This window comes from Eurytemora carolleeae, unplaced genomic scaffold (genome assembly GCF_000591075.1).
Source record: "Eurytemora carolleeae unplaced genomic scaffold, Eaff_2.0 scaffold2324, whole genome shotgun sequence".
Taxonomy (NCBI): domain Eukaryota; kingdom Metazoa; phylum Arthropoda; class Copepoda; order Calanoida; family Temoridae; genus Eurytemora; species Eurytemora carolleeae.
Genome location: NW_019398210.1, coordinates 1 through 17,098, shown reverse-complemented (window position 1 = coordinate 17,098; position 17,098 = coordinate 1). Strand labels below are relative to the sequence as shown.

Sequence of the window (17,098 nt, the reverse complement as noted above, 5' to 3'; positions counted from 1 at the left end):
TAAAAGATACTGAATGAAAGAGAACATGAAATGGACCCAGGATATCCTGCAACCGAACCTGAAACAAATTGAATAGAATATATAGTAGAGCGTTTTCATTCTTTCCTTTTAAACTCTTTGAAAAGAGGAATAGAGGTGTTGAATGCTTTTCTTTGAAGTTTTAAATATGTACATAAATTGTTACAAGCTTGCCACAAGCTAAAATTATTTTCTAATCTTAATATCTTTGTAACTTGGTGGTTTAAACCTTTGCTATCCAAAACTTAGACAGTTTAATCTAACAGAATTTAAACTTTGAAATATCTAAGGTCTACGACATCAGATTGCTAAAAAACATAAAAATTAGAAATCAGAGTTTGTTGCCAAGACATGATTCTTAAAAAAAAAACTATTTTTACCTCCCACTCTGTTTTTTCTGGAAATGTTTCTTGTGTTCCAACAACAAGCACATCAGGAACATACTGTAGGTTGGCCGGCAGCAGGAACTCACAGAGATGACGGGGAGGTATCTGTCCGTTCATGTTCCACGTTCCAACAAATATTCTGGAAAATAAATATTAGTAGTTCATGTTCCCAGTTCTAACAAATATTCTGGAACATTCACGCCCATCCTCTATTTTAACTTTTAATATCTGTGAGTATCTTCTCTTTGAACAATGTAAAATTGGAACAGCAAAAAATGTCGCGGATTTTCAAATATTTTTTCGCGCATTTTTAAGATTTCACAAAAATCAAAAGCTTTTGGTCACAACTTTATGTAAGGTTTATGAGTATTTCTAAACCTTTCTTTGGGTCATGCGAGTTCTCAGGCTAAATCTGGATCGCTTCAGCTGTTTTGACGTTTATTAATAGATACAAACAAACTTACTTAAACAGACAAGCAAAGTATATATAAATAGTTTATATTCCAGGTTCCTACAAATATTATGGATTTATGGAACTGTTTCTTACCTGTTAGTTCTATTTTGGAACGGTTTCCTACCTAACAGTTCTATCTGATAACTGTTTTCTACCTAATAGTTCTATCTGGGAACTGTTCCTACCTAACGGTTCTGTCTGATAACTGTTTTCTACCAATAGTTCTATCTGGGAACTGTTCCTATCTAATAGTTCTATCTGGGAACTGTTTCCTACCTAATAGTTCTATCTGGGAACTGTTCCTACCTATAGTTCTATCAGGGAACTGTTCCTACCTAATAGTTCTATCTAGGAACTGTTTCCTACCTAATAGTTCTATCTGGGAACTGTTCCTACCTAATAGTTCTATATAGTAACTGTTTCCTACCTAATAGTTCTATCTGGGAACTGTTTATTACCTAATAGTTCTATCTGGGAACTGTTTATTACCTAATAGTTCTATCTGAGAACTGTTTCTTACCTAATAGCTCTATCTGGGAACTGTTCCTACCTAATAGTTCTATCTTGGAACTGTTCCTACCTAATAGTTCTATCTGGGAACTGTTTCCTACCTAATAGTTCTATCATGGGAACTGTTTATTACCTAATAGTTCTATCTGGGAACTGTTCCTACCGAACAGTACTATCTAGGAACTGTTTATTACCTAAAAGTTCTGTCTGGGAACTGTTTCCTACCTAATAGTTCTATCATGGGAACTGTTTATTACCTAATAGTTCCATCTGGGAACTGTTCCTACCTAATAGTTCTATCTTGGAACTGTTTATTACCTAATAGTTCTATCTGGGAACTGTTTCTCAAGTTCCTGGACTCCCAGGAGTGAGGTAGGTCCAACGGAACCAACCAGGTAGGATCTTTTCCGTGCCTCACTATATCATATATACTTTTATACACAAGAGGAGGGGGGGGGGGGTTAAACAGTCAAAAAACTTAATAATCACCTTTTATAATTGTTTAATTCGACTTTGTCGAACAAATAATAGGATGCAAAAAGAATTACACTTTTCAAAAAATAAAATTTATGTTTTGAACCCCAAAACTGCTAATTTGAATGAAAGATATATTTTCTGATTAAATAATTTACAGTTCATGGTTTAAACAAAATGAACATTTTTGTGAAAGAAGAACTTGAAGATTTGTAAATAGTTTAAAAGGAATTAAGTCTTTGTCACAAACTGAAATGTACTTTTGCAATCTGAGTAATCCATAGATATTTTAAAATTAGATTATCTGATCTAACATGAGATCTAAAGTTTAAAATATAGAAGGTCCAAAGCTAGGTTTTAAAGATACAGGGATTAAGAAATCTTAGTTTGTGACAAAGAGTCAATTTCTTTTGAAAAACAATATTTGCAAATCTGGTGAAAATCAAAAAAAGGATTTGTTTTGTAAACAGTATAACCGGTTCCTTGCAGGGATAGAGTTGGTGGAGTCTCCAGATATTCCAGACATAGAAGACATATTAGACATAGACGCAGATTTAAATACTGTAGGATTCACAACCTGCAGTATTATTATTATCATTATTATCAATATTATTGTTATTTTTATTATCAATATTATTGTTTACATTTTTAAGATTATTTCAACAAAAACTAAATATTTTTAAATCTAGCTTAAATTATTTTTGGGATTTTGGTATAAATTCCAAAAAGAGACATTTAGTAAAGAAATGAATTGAGTTTTTACCACATACTCAAATTCAAAACTCGTACTTTGGAGGTTGATACGTTTTCAGAGTTAGTTTTTTTAATTTATTAAATAACGACAACGAAACATAAAGTAAAAATTATACAGTTATGGTTAGGAACATATTTCTCAAAAGAAATTAGTCAATAAATCAATGCTAAAATCGATTATTTCGTTTTCATCATTATATTTAATTTCTTATCTTCTTATAATTTATTCGCAGATTTCTTCAAATTCTTCAACTGTCGTCTTTTCAATAATAATTCTAGAAAATCTGCGAAAATCTTTGTGAATAATGAGAAACCAGAATAATGAAGAAATAGAAACTAATAATTGAGCAAGGTTACTTAATTGCGATGATAAGATTAATTTTTTTTCTCAACATGTTCCTAAACATGACGTCTGTATGTAGTTAATTGCAGAACTTTTTTTACATTTTATGTCGTCATTATTTAATAATTAAAAAAACTAATTCTGAAAACGTATCCACCACCACAGTAGGAATTTTGAACGTCGAACTTGCGCTCAAACTCAGGATTTACAGATCTTTAAAAAGTTTTATATGTCTCAAATTAATCCGAAAGAAATTTTCCACAACACTGCAACTGCAACTACCTACATAGCCGGTCACTCCCTTTAAAAAAAAAACTTCATCTTAAACTTAAACGTTTACTTTTTCTTTAATCTTAGAACATTTAGAATTTTGAGAGTTTTACATATTAAGATAGTTCATTTTAAGTTAAATTTGTTCTTAAAATTTATATCTTGTTATAATTCACATTGAACATTATGTTTAAATGAGAAGGCAAGGGAAGGGGAAAACTTACTTGAAATTTATAGTTTAAAAATTTCATTTTTATGAAAATAAAAGGCTAAAAGCTAAAAAAGAAGAAAATTACAATGCAACGTAATTTCAAGTAATCCTCCATGGATACCGGGAGTGTGAGATGTCCCATACCCAACGATACCCTTTAAAGCGTTGTCTGATCAATTATAAATACCTTTTAAAACATTTATCTAACTTATATATTTTTTATTATTATTTTCAAGTTTTCAACACGATTTGTTCACTCAACGTATTTTAATATTAAGGGAACTTGTTTTATCTTTATAATAAAACAAAACTTTCATATATGGGTCCCTCTGACCGGCCAATCGGCTGGACCGAATGGGCTAACATTTTTTTGGGACTCTCATGGGTAGCCTGGGAATGGCATTTAAGTTAATTTTACTTTTTTAATTTTAATTTTTTTTCACGGGCAATGCCGGGGGACCCTTCAGCTATTTTATGAAAAAATATTTTTTTAAAATAACTTACAAGTAGAGAAGGTTTGAAAGAGGGAGAGTTCTCTCTATTCTCATCACTCTGATCTCCCCTAAAATACATTTTTAATTAAAAAAATCTTTATTTGAATAAATCCAATAGTTAAATTAAATTCTGGAATTGTGCTTTGTGTGATTTTTGGAATTTAATCCTACTTAATCAAATTAGAAATAGTTTTAATCATTTTTTACTTTAAAGATTAATTTAATTATTAAATTGAAAATATAAAATTTTATAAATCATGGTCTTAAGACTTAAGAGTGACAATTAAACTGTGTATAAAAGATTACAATAGAATTAAGACATTTATGTTTCTGCGTTTCAATTTACTAGAGGGGCCAGGGGCTATGGAGAAAGTGAAAAACTTTGATTTTTTATGATGATTATACCCCAACAAAAGCATCGTTCAATCCTTATGAAATTTTAAAAAATACGTTCCACATTGGACAAAATTTGAGAAAAAGTATTGAAAATTTTACTTTTTGATATTTCAATTGGTCAAACTCAATAGTAACCCGGTACTCTAAAATCTTTGCAGATTTGCTCTTAAATGCCAAAATCTGAACTAATTAATTATTGTAAATAACGTAGCAAGTAAAAAACATAGCTATGAAAAGCACCTTTCTTTGATTCAAGAAATACGTATCTACATGATATATCTATATATATCTATCAACATTCGCTTCAGCTTGAGCTGGTGCAGAAGTGGTTGATCTACGTTTGCGCGGTTCAGCTAATACTAGCTATGTATTAAATCGATGCCCCAGAGTAACGACATTAGTTTGACTTTCCGTATCTAGTTCAACAACTTCTCATTATTATATCTTTCGGTGCTATCCCGTGTCTGACGTGTTTCAGGACCAATACTAGGCTTTCTTTTTATTGTGGCTCTATCTAAGCGAATCTTCTCTTTGTACAATATAAAACAAAAGCAAAAAATTGGCGGATCTTATAATATTTGTTTGCTCATTTTTAAAAATTTTAGAACAGTCAAAAACTTTTGGACACAAATTTTAGTAATTTTGAGCCTGATGCAAGCAAAGTATATTCATAAATGCCATATAAGCAGCAATTCTTTTTATTGGTAGGAAACTATAATGGTTCGTATATTCAACACTATTTCGTTACTTATAGAATACAATAGATAAGTGAAGAATAAGTCTCAAAAAATTAAATAATATTGAATAAGAAAATAAACCTTCTTTCCGTCCTAGATAGTGAGTAGGAACCACGGGTTCTTGGAAGCCTAAAAATTTGATTTATTTATTATTAAAAAGAATTGAATACTTGCCACAAAGTTTTCAGCCTAATAAAAAAAAAAGAAACTCTTATTGTTTATTTTTAAATGTAAACGGATGAAAATATTTTAATTTTTTCTTGATTATTTGAATTTTCTTTTAGAAGTAATTAAGGGTTTTGCAAATGTGGCAATCTTTACAAAGTGCAGAAAATAAGGAACTAATTAAGAAAATATTGCGATTCATCGACATTTTTGCTCTCAGCTTAAATAAGCTTTGTGCAAAATGTGAATTATTTAAGGTGAAAAACAACGAATCTGAACTATGCAAGAACGGCATATTTAAAAAAAGATTGTGATTATAAACACCCGAAGGGAACTGTAAGCTTTTGCGACAACCCCAAATTTTCTATTCTCTAAATTCGCAACCTGATAGTGTATTTTAAACTAAGAATCTAATTTGATCTAACAGAGCTCATAGTTTGAAACTATTAAAAATCTCCGACATCCAGTTCCAAAGATAAAGAGAAGAAAAAAATCTGTTTCTTGTAAACCAAAACCAACCAAATAAAATAAACGAACGAGATGCATCGTGCTCTAAACAATAAAGTTTAAGAATTTATAATAACAAATACAGAACATAAAGAACATAAAATTACGATTTGAGAACACATTTCAAATATTAAAGGACAAAGACCGTGGATAGAAGACATTAAAAACATCTAATTAATTTAGTTTAGAGCAACTTTTTACAGTTTCTAATACACATACAAAAAGTTCCTCGTAAATATTATATTTTTTACGGATATTTTTAACATTCTTTAATGCTTTCTTAATAACAATTTGTGTACCTTGTTTAGATTAAAACAGTACCAATACTTACAAGTGATCTTCCGTTTCTAGTGTGGCATTTCCGGTTTACTTTTTTAAATTTCTTTTCTCAAAAATATTTTGTCTTTTCGTTTAAATTTTTTTTTTAATAATTGTGTACTAAATTTCTATATTATTATTAGTCAAATTAATCTGTCTTAGGACTGATGATGATTTAAAAAAACATCGAAATATATTTCCTACTTTGAAGCTGTGCATTCTATACATATAGAAAAGACTTTCAAACAATTTGGATTGTTACATTTTTTGAGGATTGATTGTTTTTTAATACAAGATGTTTCTGAAAAATTTATTAGCAGATTTATACGCTACAGAAAAATGTCCAGGTAATTTTCCAAATTAAACACTTGCAAACAAAAATATGACGATGTCTTCCTCATTAATGATCAAATAAGGGTTAAAATTTGACTGTTGTGAATTTACAACGTCAGTCACTTTATCTATGAAACTTTAATTGTTAAATTATTGTGGTTTGAATCAGACTGATTAGGCATTGTCTCAACTCAAGTTAGTTTAACTAAATATAAAAACCGGTTTTGTTAACAAATTTTGTTGAATAAGGCATTACAAATTTTGATTCTTTAAAATGATAAAATTAAGACACATTTTTTAGCACTTTTTTAAAATTTTTAACATCTTTGTATTTTTTCTTATAACTTTTCAGAAGTTCCACAAAAAAAAGCTTTACAAAGAAAGTAAATTTTATTAATTTTACATACTTTTTTATATTTTTATACAAGTCAATTTGAAAGCCTGCAAATATATGGTTAAAAAAAATCTACAGCTGTTCCAGTCTTAAAGAGACTGTAGACGAAACCATCCATTAAAAATGACTTGCTCTTTGATGGAAGAATCATTATTTTTCGATCAAAAAATGGATAATTTTCCATTGCAGGTTCTCTATAATTATGTCTTACGAATACAGAACACGAGGAATTCTTTAAATTCTTTACTGCGATTATGGTACGCTTGTTGGACATCAGAAATAAAATTGTAAGAAGTTGGTAATGTGAAATTGTAAGAAGTTGGTAATGTGAAATTGTAAGAAGTTTGTAATGTGAAATTGTAAGAAGTTGGTAATGTGAAATTGTAAGAAGTTGGTAATGTGAAATTACCCCTAGAGTCCCTTTAAGTTCTGCTCACCTAAGGGAGGCCCGATCATCCTCGACATTAACAAGAGGCGGTAGCTTATACCGCATACTCCCTTCAGACTGTACTCGGTCCTCTGCATCATCATCATCATCAATATTATCATCATCATCATCATCTTCCTCATCATCATCATCCTCATCATCATCTTCATCATAATTATCATCATCATCTTCCTCATCAGCATTATCATCATTCTCAACATCATCATTCTCATCATCAGCATTTTCATCATCATCATTCTCATCATCATCATTTTCATCATCTTCATCATCGTAATTAACATTATCATTATCATCATCATCAACATTATCAAAATTAATAACATTATCTTCATCATCATCATCATCATTTTCTACATTATCATTATCAATAACGGTATCATGATGATTTATCGTATCATCCAAATAGTCATTTTAGATAATCATCATCATTATATGATAATCTACTTATATGTCGTTATTATCCTACCTAAGTCGTCTTCATCATTTATTGAAGTATGTCTGGCTTGTCGCCTACCCTCTCTTGATAATTTTCTTTCATTTCGATCCTCCAGGAATTCCTGGATAGGATATAAAACATAAAAAGGAATTCCTGGATATAAAACATGAATATAAGATCCTCCAGACTTTCCTGGATATAAAACCTAAATAGATCCCCCTGGAATTCCTGGATATATAAAACATGAATAGATCCTCCAGGAGTTCCTTGATATAAAACATGAAAAGACCCTCCTGGAATTCCTGGATATAAAACATGAATAGGTCCTCCAGGAATTCGTGGATACAAAATATGAATAGAGATCCTCCAGGAATTCCTGGATATAAAACATGAATAGGTCCTCCTGGAATTCCTGGATATATAAAACATGAATAGGTCCTCCTGGAATTCCTGGATATATAAAACATGAATAGGTCCTCCTGGAATTCCTGGATATTTAAAACATGAATAGGTCCTCCTGGAATTCCTGGATATTTAAAACATGAATAGGTCCTCCAGGAATTCCTGGATATATAAAACATGAATAGGTCCTCCTGGAATTCCTGGATATATAAAACATGAATAGGTCCTCCTAGAATTCCTGGATGTAAAACATGAATAGATCCTCCAGGAATTCCTGGATATAAAACATGAATAGATCTTCCAGGAATTACTGGATATAAAACATGAAAAGAAAGGCAAGATAAATTCTGACTATTTGTGAAATTTTCAACAATTATTCGTTTCCGAAAACCCAACTTCATATAAAGTAAGCTATTTTCTATTTGTCCTAATTCAAAATTCTAAAAGTGTGAACCTTCCGTTAAAGTAGAAATATAAAATATATAAATATATAAATACAAAAATGTTAAAATTATTTCAGTTTAGCGATCCAAGGAAGGTGCCCTGATAAACTCCGGAAAGACAAGTTACTAAAATAAGTAAAAAATTTCTTAGAAGTCTACATTTTTTATAAATGTTTTTATCCTTTAACATGAACTCCAGTAAATAGAGCAAAACTATATAATTAAAACAAAATTAAAAAAGGTTTCAAAATAAACATAAATACAAATTTAATTAATCTTTAAAAAGAAAAAATTATTCTAAACCCTCCTGTGCCTAAAAATTATGAAACTTAGTATAAAAAACCAAGCTTCGTGGATTGCAATTACTAATATTTTTGACAAGAAGTATTTCTTTATGATTATTCTATCGTTATCTTGTTTCTTGAATCTACAAAAATGTAAATATTAAAATCTACACAAATTAATGAACCCCAAAAATGGATACCGGGAAGTTTCGGTTTTACACGATTTTACACTCTTAAATTCCCAGCTCTGAGCCTCTGCTGGGATAAAAGGTTCATTGAATTAATTAAGTTAATTCAAATTTTGATTAATATTCATGGATTCAATTTCTATCCATTAGGAATCCACATTTTAAGGTCTTAATTAGAAGGTTTGAAAACCATTGTAAGAAGGTTTTTGAAGCCATTTGGTTTAAAATCCATATTAGACGATTTTACGAACCCATAAAAGACGGTTTTAAAAGTCTATTTGAAGGTTTTAGGAACCCATATTAAACGTTTTAGAAAACCATATTAGAACGTTATAAGAATTCATAATAGAAGATTTTAGGCACCCATTATTGAAGGTTTTAGGAATTCATAATAGAAGGTTTTAGGAACCCATATTAGAAAGTTTTAGGAACCCAAATAAAAAGGTTTCAGGAACCCATTTTAGAAGGTTTTAAAAACCCATATGATAAGATTTTTGAAGCCACCTAAACAAGGTTTAGAATCCCATATTAGACGGTTTTAGAAACCCATATTAGACGGTTTTAGAACCCCATATTAGACAGTTTTAGAAACCAATATTAGACGGTTTTAGAAACTCATATTAGACGGTTTTAGAACCCCATATTAGACAGTTTTAGAAACCCATATTAGACGGTTTTAGAACCCCATATTAGACAGTTTTAGAAACCCATATTAGACGGTTTTAGAAACCCATATTAGACGGTTTTAGAAACCCATATTAGACGGTTTAAGAACCCCATATTAGACGGTTTAGAAACCCATATTATACGGTTTTAGTAACCCATTTTTGAAGGTTTCGGAACTAACAAATATCAGAAGGTTTTGAGAATCCTTCATTATAGGACTCGACATATATAAGAAGGTTTAAGAAATCCATGTTTGAAGGTTTAGGAATCCCTTTTTAAGGCCTAGTGAAAAAAATGTCTTTAAAAACAGATTTAAGAAATAATTTTAAAAGAGTATTTTAGACTATATTTATTTGGAAAGAATGTTCACAAAAAAATGAGAAAATAGTGCTTGTTTGTAAAAATAAAATCTTCACGGAACCCAAGCAGAGCTTTGAACTAAAAAATGGATGGACTTAGTTGAACTGTCCTTGCGGCCTGTGGGTAGGTTAACCGATCTTGAAATTGGTCTAACTCAAATTAATAGTTTGGGAAATTTTACTGATGATGGATCAGTTAGACCTCAGATATTGAGGAGAAAAAGTTTAACTTATTATAGTCATTTCAAATGTTCCCACTTAGAATTGAAAAATGTAAACTGCAAAAAGATTCTCTCCCTAAAAACATGATTTATTCGATAATTATGGATAATTATAATTTAATGGATAAGCTGGATAAATAAGAAAATTAAATTTAAAAATACTTTTGTCTAAAATGTACCTGTTCTTGAAGAGAACTCTGCCGAGGGGAGAATATACGCTGTTTGGAAGCAGGAGGGTCAAACGTTCGATCAAAGGAAGCCGATTGATTTTTCGGTCGATATGAGGAAGCTGATTGATTTTTCGGTTGATCAGAGGAAGCCGATTGATTTTTTGTTCGATCGGAGGAAGCTGATTGATTTTGTGAGTGATTAAACTGATTTGATTGATTATGAGTATGATCGAAGGAAGGTGATTGATTTAGATCATGAAGAGCTCCCCCTGAGTATTTGAGGGTGTGATGTCTAGTTAATCGTCTCACCCTGAAATACATTTTTTTTTAACAATTTTTGTTGTATCCTTATTTTCGTTTTTAAATTAAAACAAAAGGGTTTAACGATCATTTAATAGTTTAAAAATGATCTGACGAACAAAAGTCTACAAAAATAATCTTTATTATAAACAACATACACAGTCCATAGTTTCTGTCTCAGTTAAGACAAACCTTGTTACCAAGAATTAAATAATGGGAATGGAATGTATATATCTATCATCAAAGAAATAACTATAATTTACAAGTTATTTAAAACTAAAAATGGTGTACGTATTTCTGAAAAAAAATAAAAGCTGGTGTGCGATTCGTACGTTAACAGGTTAACTAAACTATTTTATGTTAGAGTCTGTTTTAGTGAGCGTATAATTTCCTCCAAAACAGAGATTAAAAATATAGAATTTTATATAATTAATTTTAAAGAAATGAGTCTTTGCCACAAACTCAAATAGTCAAATTTCTATAGATTTGCAACGTAATGATGATGATTCATAGTTTGAAATAACTAAGGTCATACGACATTAAGTTGCAAAGATATAGATGTAAACATGCACTTACTACTTATTCAATATTCATACTATAAACTATGCAATGTTGTCCAGTTGTAAATTCAGTTGTAACTGGATATAATCTACTTATCTTTACGTCAATCATCAATNTTTTATATTGTACATCATAAATCATTTGGGACATATTTAAAATATTATTATTTATGTCTCAAATAATTTTATCCTATTAATTTTAAGTTTAGGCATAATTTTGCTTGAATTCTAGTATCCACTGGTTCCGTTAAAGATTGGAGGCTTAAATGTCAAAAGAAATGGTTTGCAGGAATTACGGTTCTCCGATATAAATCTGAAACTCTGCATTGAAACGATTTAAAATAGAATTCATTACAACAATTTCATTTATGGAAACACACAATGCTTTTTACACTTTAAAATCTCCACGTTAAAATCTGGGAAAAAAGGAGGACTAATTTATAGTACACAAACCGAAGATAAAGTAGCGTTTAGTATAGAGTGTAATGTATTATCCTGGTGTACCTGGGAGTAGGGAGCACTGATTCTTCTTCGTTTATCTCTAAAGGTTTCATAAAATCCTCCGGATGCATGTTTTGGAAAGGTAGAGGCGGAGCGTGCGGGGACTGTACTGGGGTAACGTGCCGGGAGGGTACTGGAGTAACGTTCTGGGAGTGGGCTGGGGTAACATGCTGGGAGGGGACTGGAGTAACGTTCTGGGAGTGGGCTGGGGTAACATGCTGGGAGGGGACTGTAGTAACGTGCTGGGAGTGGGTTGGGGTAACGTGCTGGGAGGTGGAGGAGTGAGGAGAGAGGATGGGTTGAGAAGGAGAAGGAGGCATATGTTTGGTTTCTGTCGGAGAATCCAGGATATCTTCCTCCATAGTCTCCAGGTCCTTCCTTCTTAGATATCAGGATTCATTTTCACGGATCTTAAAACAAATGCACAATTTAATTTTTTCATATAAAAAAAGTTTTATCAGAAACTAAAATAAAATCGTTTAACGAATCCATCCTCCATCAGATTATAATGATTTTCAGAATTCAGAAGTTTTCTGTTCTAAATCTCGTGGATCAAGCATAGATATCCCGTGGTATTTATACCCACCTGGGATAACTTTCATTGAGGCATCAAGCATTAATTATCAAATTTAAAAGTGCCCACATTAAATATATATCGAGATCCAGTGTTAAATATTGAAAATATAAACACAAGTTCTCTGATCTCAGTTTTTTTAGTCAGAAGCCATCAATTTCGAGTTTACTTCCAACCAATTAGAGTTTAACATTCAGTTTGTTAATATACTCATGCTAAATAAGGACTATCGTGTGATGTTTAGTATTTTACTTTTCCCCAAATGGTAAGTTTTTTTAATACAAGAACAACAACTTAAATATTCTTAATAATATATTCTCTCTGATAAATCATGTACATTGTACAGCAGTTAGATCATTTCAGATTATTTCAAATTATTTCAGATTATTTCAAATTATTTCAGATTATTTCAGATTATTTCAGAATATTTCAGATTATTTTAGATAATTTAAGATTATTTCAAATTATTTTAGATTATTTCAGATTATTTCAGATTATTTCAGATTATTTTAGATTAATTTAGATTATTTCAGATTATTTTAGAATATTTCAGATTATTTTAGATAATTTAAGATTATTTCAAATTATTTTAGATTATTTCAGATTATTTCAGATTATTTCAGATTATTTCAAATTATTTCAGATTATATCAGATTATTTTAGATAATTTAAGATTATTTCAAATTATTTTAGATTATTTCAGATTATTTTAGATTATTTCAGATTATTTCAAATTATTTTAGATTATTTCAGATTATTTCAGAATATTTCAGACTATTTTAGAATATTTCAGATTATTTTAGATTATTTCAGATTATTTCAGATTATTTTAGATTATTTCAGATTATTTCAAATTATTTTAGATTATTTCAGGTTATTTCAGAATATTTCAGACTATTTTAGAATATTTCAGATTATTTTAGATTATTTCAGATTATTTCAGATTATTTTAGATTATTTTAGAGTTTTTCAGATTATTTCAGATTATTTTAGACTATTTTCGATAAGATTTAATAACTAAAAAAATAAATTCAAGTTAAATACAATTAATACAAATTGAAAGAGATTTTCAATGTGAAAAAGATTTTCAATTTGTATTTTCGAGGAAAAATGTTTAAACTTTAATTTAATAAAAATTATATTTCATTTGTTTACTAGCTTGGGAAACCAAGAAAAAACCAACCCACTTAAATTGAAATTCAAACCAAACCATGCTATGAATATTCCGCATGGTTTTTTCAAGTTCACCAGTCAAAATTTGAGGCAAATCGGTTTAAAGTTGTGATCTTGACATAAAACAGAAAAACAGAGTTTACTTATTAAAAATAAAGATTAATCTGTTTTGTCATATTTCTTATAAATCGATTTTATTTCAGTGAAATTTCAAATATAAAGAATAAATGCTTGAAATAAAAAAAAGTTTTAATTTGGTTTTTATTTAGCTTGTTTAGTTCCATTAATGTTATATTGTTGGTTGCAATGTAAACGAAAGAATTTAATGTTTTCATCATAAAATGTGGAGAGCAAGCAAGCAATCTTACAAATTCAAAACAGAAAGCTGCGATCCCTTTCACGGGATCGGCCGAAAATTTTTTTTTTCTATTAATAGATTGTCAAGTCCGATTAACAACAATACCATTGAAAACCATTGTTTGATCAAGGATAAAGTAGATATCCATGTTTTTGTTTGTTAAAAACTAATCATTTTCAGTTGTGGTTTCTGAATAAAACTGACATGCGTATTTTACTTCAGATACAATGAAGAAATTAACAGAATTTAACAATTTTAAAACTAAAAAAAGACTTTATTTTCCACATTTTTAATCAGATGAATTAAGGTTGCAATGGAACCATTTTAAATGAAAAGTCCCTGAAAAATGCACCTCTTTAGCCCCTTTAAAGGGATTGTAAGAATACTATGAAGTAACCCTCCGAGCAAAGATGGCAATGTACGATTTACAACAATACCCCGCAAAGCGATGTCTGATAAATTATAAACCAAGAATAATAATTTCGAAAAAAATTTTATTTTCAATTGTGCAACGATTATAAATAGGAATAATTTGAGTTTAACAGTTTTAAACGTAACATTATATTGATCAGATAAAGGTTTCAAGGGTATTAGGCATTTTCATAATTGTATGAATAGTCACTGAATGTTTTGTGGATTTTTCCAGGAAAAATAACGAAAACAAAACAGCAATAATTAATTGTTTTTCAGATTGAGCTGGTCGTTTTGTAAATCATTAATGCCACGTTTAAATTAGAAGGTTATTTTGAAATATGTTCCAGAAAAAAAAAACAGTTTTTTCTTTTCTCTTCTGTAATAATGAAAACGTAATGAACTGAACTGAATGCGTGAATCAATGATTTGAAAAAATTCTTATCTTTTTGCGTGAATACGTGTGCACGACCTTGATATCAAAGAAATAAATAATAATTTTTCGTAAAGAATGTTAACAAATTTGAAATGAGATTTTAAATAAGTTGCTTTAAAATCCTAATAGTCTAGGGCTTCTATGTAAAGATAAAGAACACCAAACTATGCATAATTTATAATTTACATCTGTTCGTATTTTTCATTTTAACTAGTTTGAGGGGGTGATCTTTATTCTTAGTTGATATGTAATGAAGTAATTGTTTTTTTTAACAAAAAAATCGTTTATTTTTAACGTATATTAACTTACTATATATAAATAAACCTAGAAATTAGAGATAATTCAATTTTTCGCAGGATTACCTAAACATCTTTCCGCCCTCAAAGCGCCTCAATCAAAAACAGGAATAACTGTGTATTTGTTTGGATATTTTTGCAGTGAGAACCATGAAACTCTGGAAAAGAAAATGTCTTTAAAGGGAGTGTTCGCGAAAAATGAAAAAAAATACACGCTTTTGATTGCTTCTATATCTTACTTCTATCTGTTGCGTCAATCAGGAGAAAATTGTTAAAAACGACTCACACCGAAGAACGTGGTGTCCATACAAATTCAGAAAGTTGCAACATTCAACTCGGATCGTATACAAATCAATTTAATTCAAAACAAATCATTCAGATATCACAAACAACAGTCATCGATTATTTTTTGACGCATTCGTTTTAGTTGATATTTCATAATAACTTTTTTTCTTTCATGATCTGAAAGCTACTTTTCAAAACATTTATTCCTGTTTCGAGGAGTTTTGATAAAGAAGACGACATTTTCATATTTTCCAGGAATGTTCGAGAATCCAGCGCCAGCGAAATATTATTTTTAAAAAGTTCGAAATATCAACGGTTTACATCATCAGGCTTCAAAGATATAAGGCTTAGAAAAATTGAGTTCGTTGCAAAAAAATCAATACTTTTCACCCTGATGAACAAGATCAGGCAGGAAAAGTAAACATTAAACATTGAGGATCCAAGATGACAGATTTGTTTACTTTATGGTAAAGTTAGGGATTTTTTTTATCTGCTTTTTAACAGGTTTTTTTTACATCAGTGAGGCTTCAAACAAAAATATTGATGAGGAGAGTTTCCAAAGAAAATAAGAAAAAAACTAGTCTAAGATAAATATAGGGATTTTTTCATAATTATTTATTTCAAACACAAAATACAAAATAATATTGTATGATGGTTCCGCTAAAAATATGATAATCAGTTTATGGTAAAGACTGAATTACTTTATCAGAAAACACGCTAGATCACGGCGTTATAAATGTCCAGGAATCACTTGGAACCCCTTTACACCTCTGTAATGCCCTTAAATATAGTTCAATGGACATGGGAGACAGTAGTGTAAACTGTAAACGATTCATAAAAAGTGATCTAATAAGTATTTGCTCTGTAAAAACATCAAATACACTTTACCATTATTTTAATATAGTCTTCCTATTTCACAGTTTTCTGGTTCTCACTGTACATTCCGGATATTCTTGAGATTACACTAGCAATCTTATTTGATAGGACTTTGAAACTTTTTTCTTAAGAATAACGAGATGTTCATTTGATTGTTTTAAAAACCGTTATTTTTAATATTGTCAATTGCAACTTTGAAAGTAAAGTCAATATTTTTGAACTGAATTTAAGTTAATGGATGATTTGAACAATTTTCAAAATGAAACTGCTTTAGTTTTTATAAAATCTTAAACGATCAGTGTTAATGATTGAATAATTATCTTTAAATTAAATCAAATAGCCTTTTATAAAATCAATAAAATATTTTCAAGTTAGAATTTTGTTTGGGAAATGGATAACTTCGAACGAAATACTGATTTTAATTGTTTTGCTTAAAATGCATAAAAATGCATATTTGATGCAAATTTGAAGATTGAAGGTAAGTTTGATAAATAAATATGTTTTTAAACTAAATAAAATGCACGTCGAACTGATTGCAATCTTATATGTTTACAATCATGACTTATCTTAATGAAGAGTTCTATTGAGAAGAATGTTTTGAATTTCTATATTTAACGAATATGTGTTCTTTTTTTACTTGTGCGCACAAAACTAGAGGAGCTACGAGGTCACAAAGTCACCCCAATAATCTCGCATGAATTTGACCTTCTCCTAATGTCTACTTCACGGTACGGACATGACTTGATCATTTTAAGTGGACTCCGATCATTAAATATACAAATAAAAGAGTTAAAAGTCTTTGCCAAAAACTAAAATTTTCTACTCGGTATTTCACTCTCAGGTTACCAAGATGTATGAAATTTAAGAATTAAATTGTGTGATTCACGAAGAGTCAATTCCATTAAAGAAAGTTGTGTTGTCTTTTCTTAACAGGCAATACAATCCCTC

General features: G+C 29.7%; 1 protein-coding gene across 1 annotated transcript; it reads right to left on the bottom strand.

Annotated features, from left to right (window-relative positions):
* Positions 1 to 398: 398 nt before the first annotated feature.
* On the bottom strand, positions 399 to 12,103 carry LOC111717024 (putative uncharacterized protein DDB_G0290521; the record flags this gene model as incomplete). Its single annotated transcript, XM_023492537.1, has 7 exons — positions 11,745 to 12,103; positions 10,390 to 10,690; positions 7,678 to 7,768; positions 7,201 to 7,282; positions 3,924 to 3,981; positions 2,319 to 2,419; positions 399 to 543 (listed from the first exon to the last, which is right to left on the bottom strand). Coding segments are annotated over exons 1-7 (1,137 nt in total), but the record flags the coding sequence as incomplete, so codon positions are not given.
* Positions 12,104 to 17,098: the final 4,995 nt, after the last annotated feature.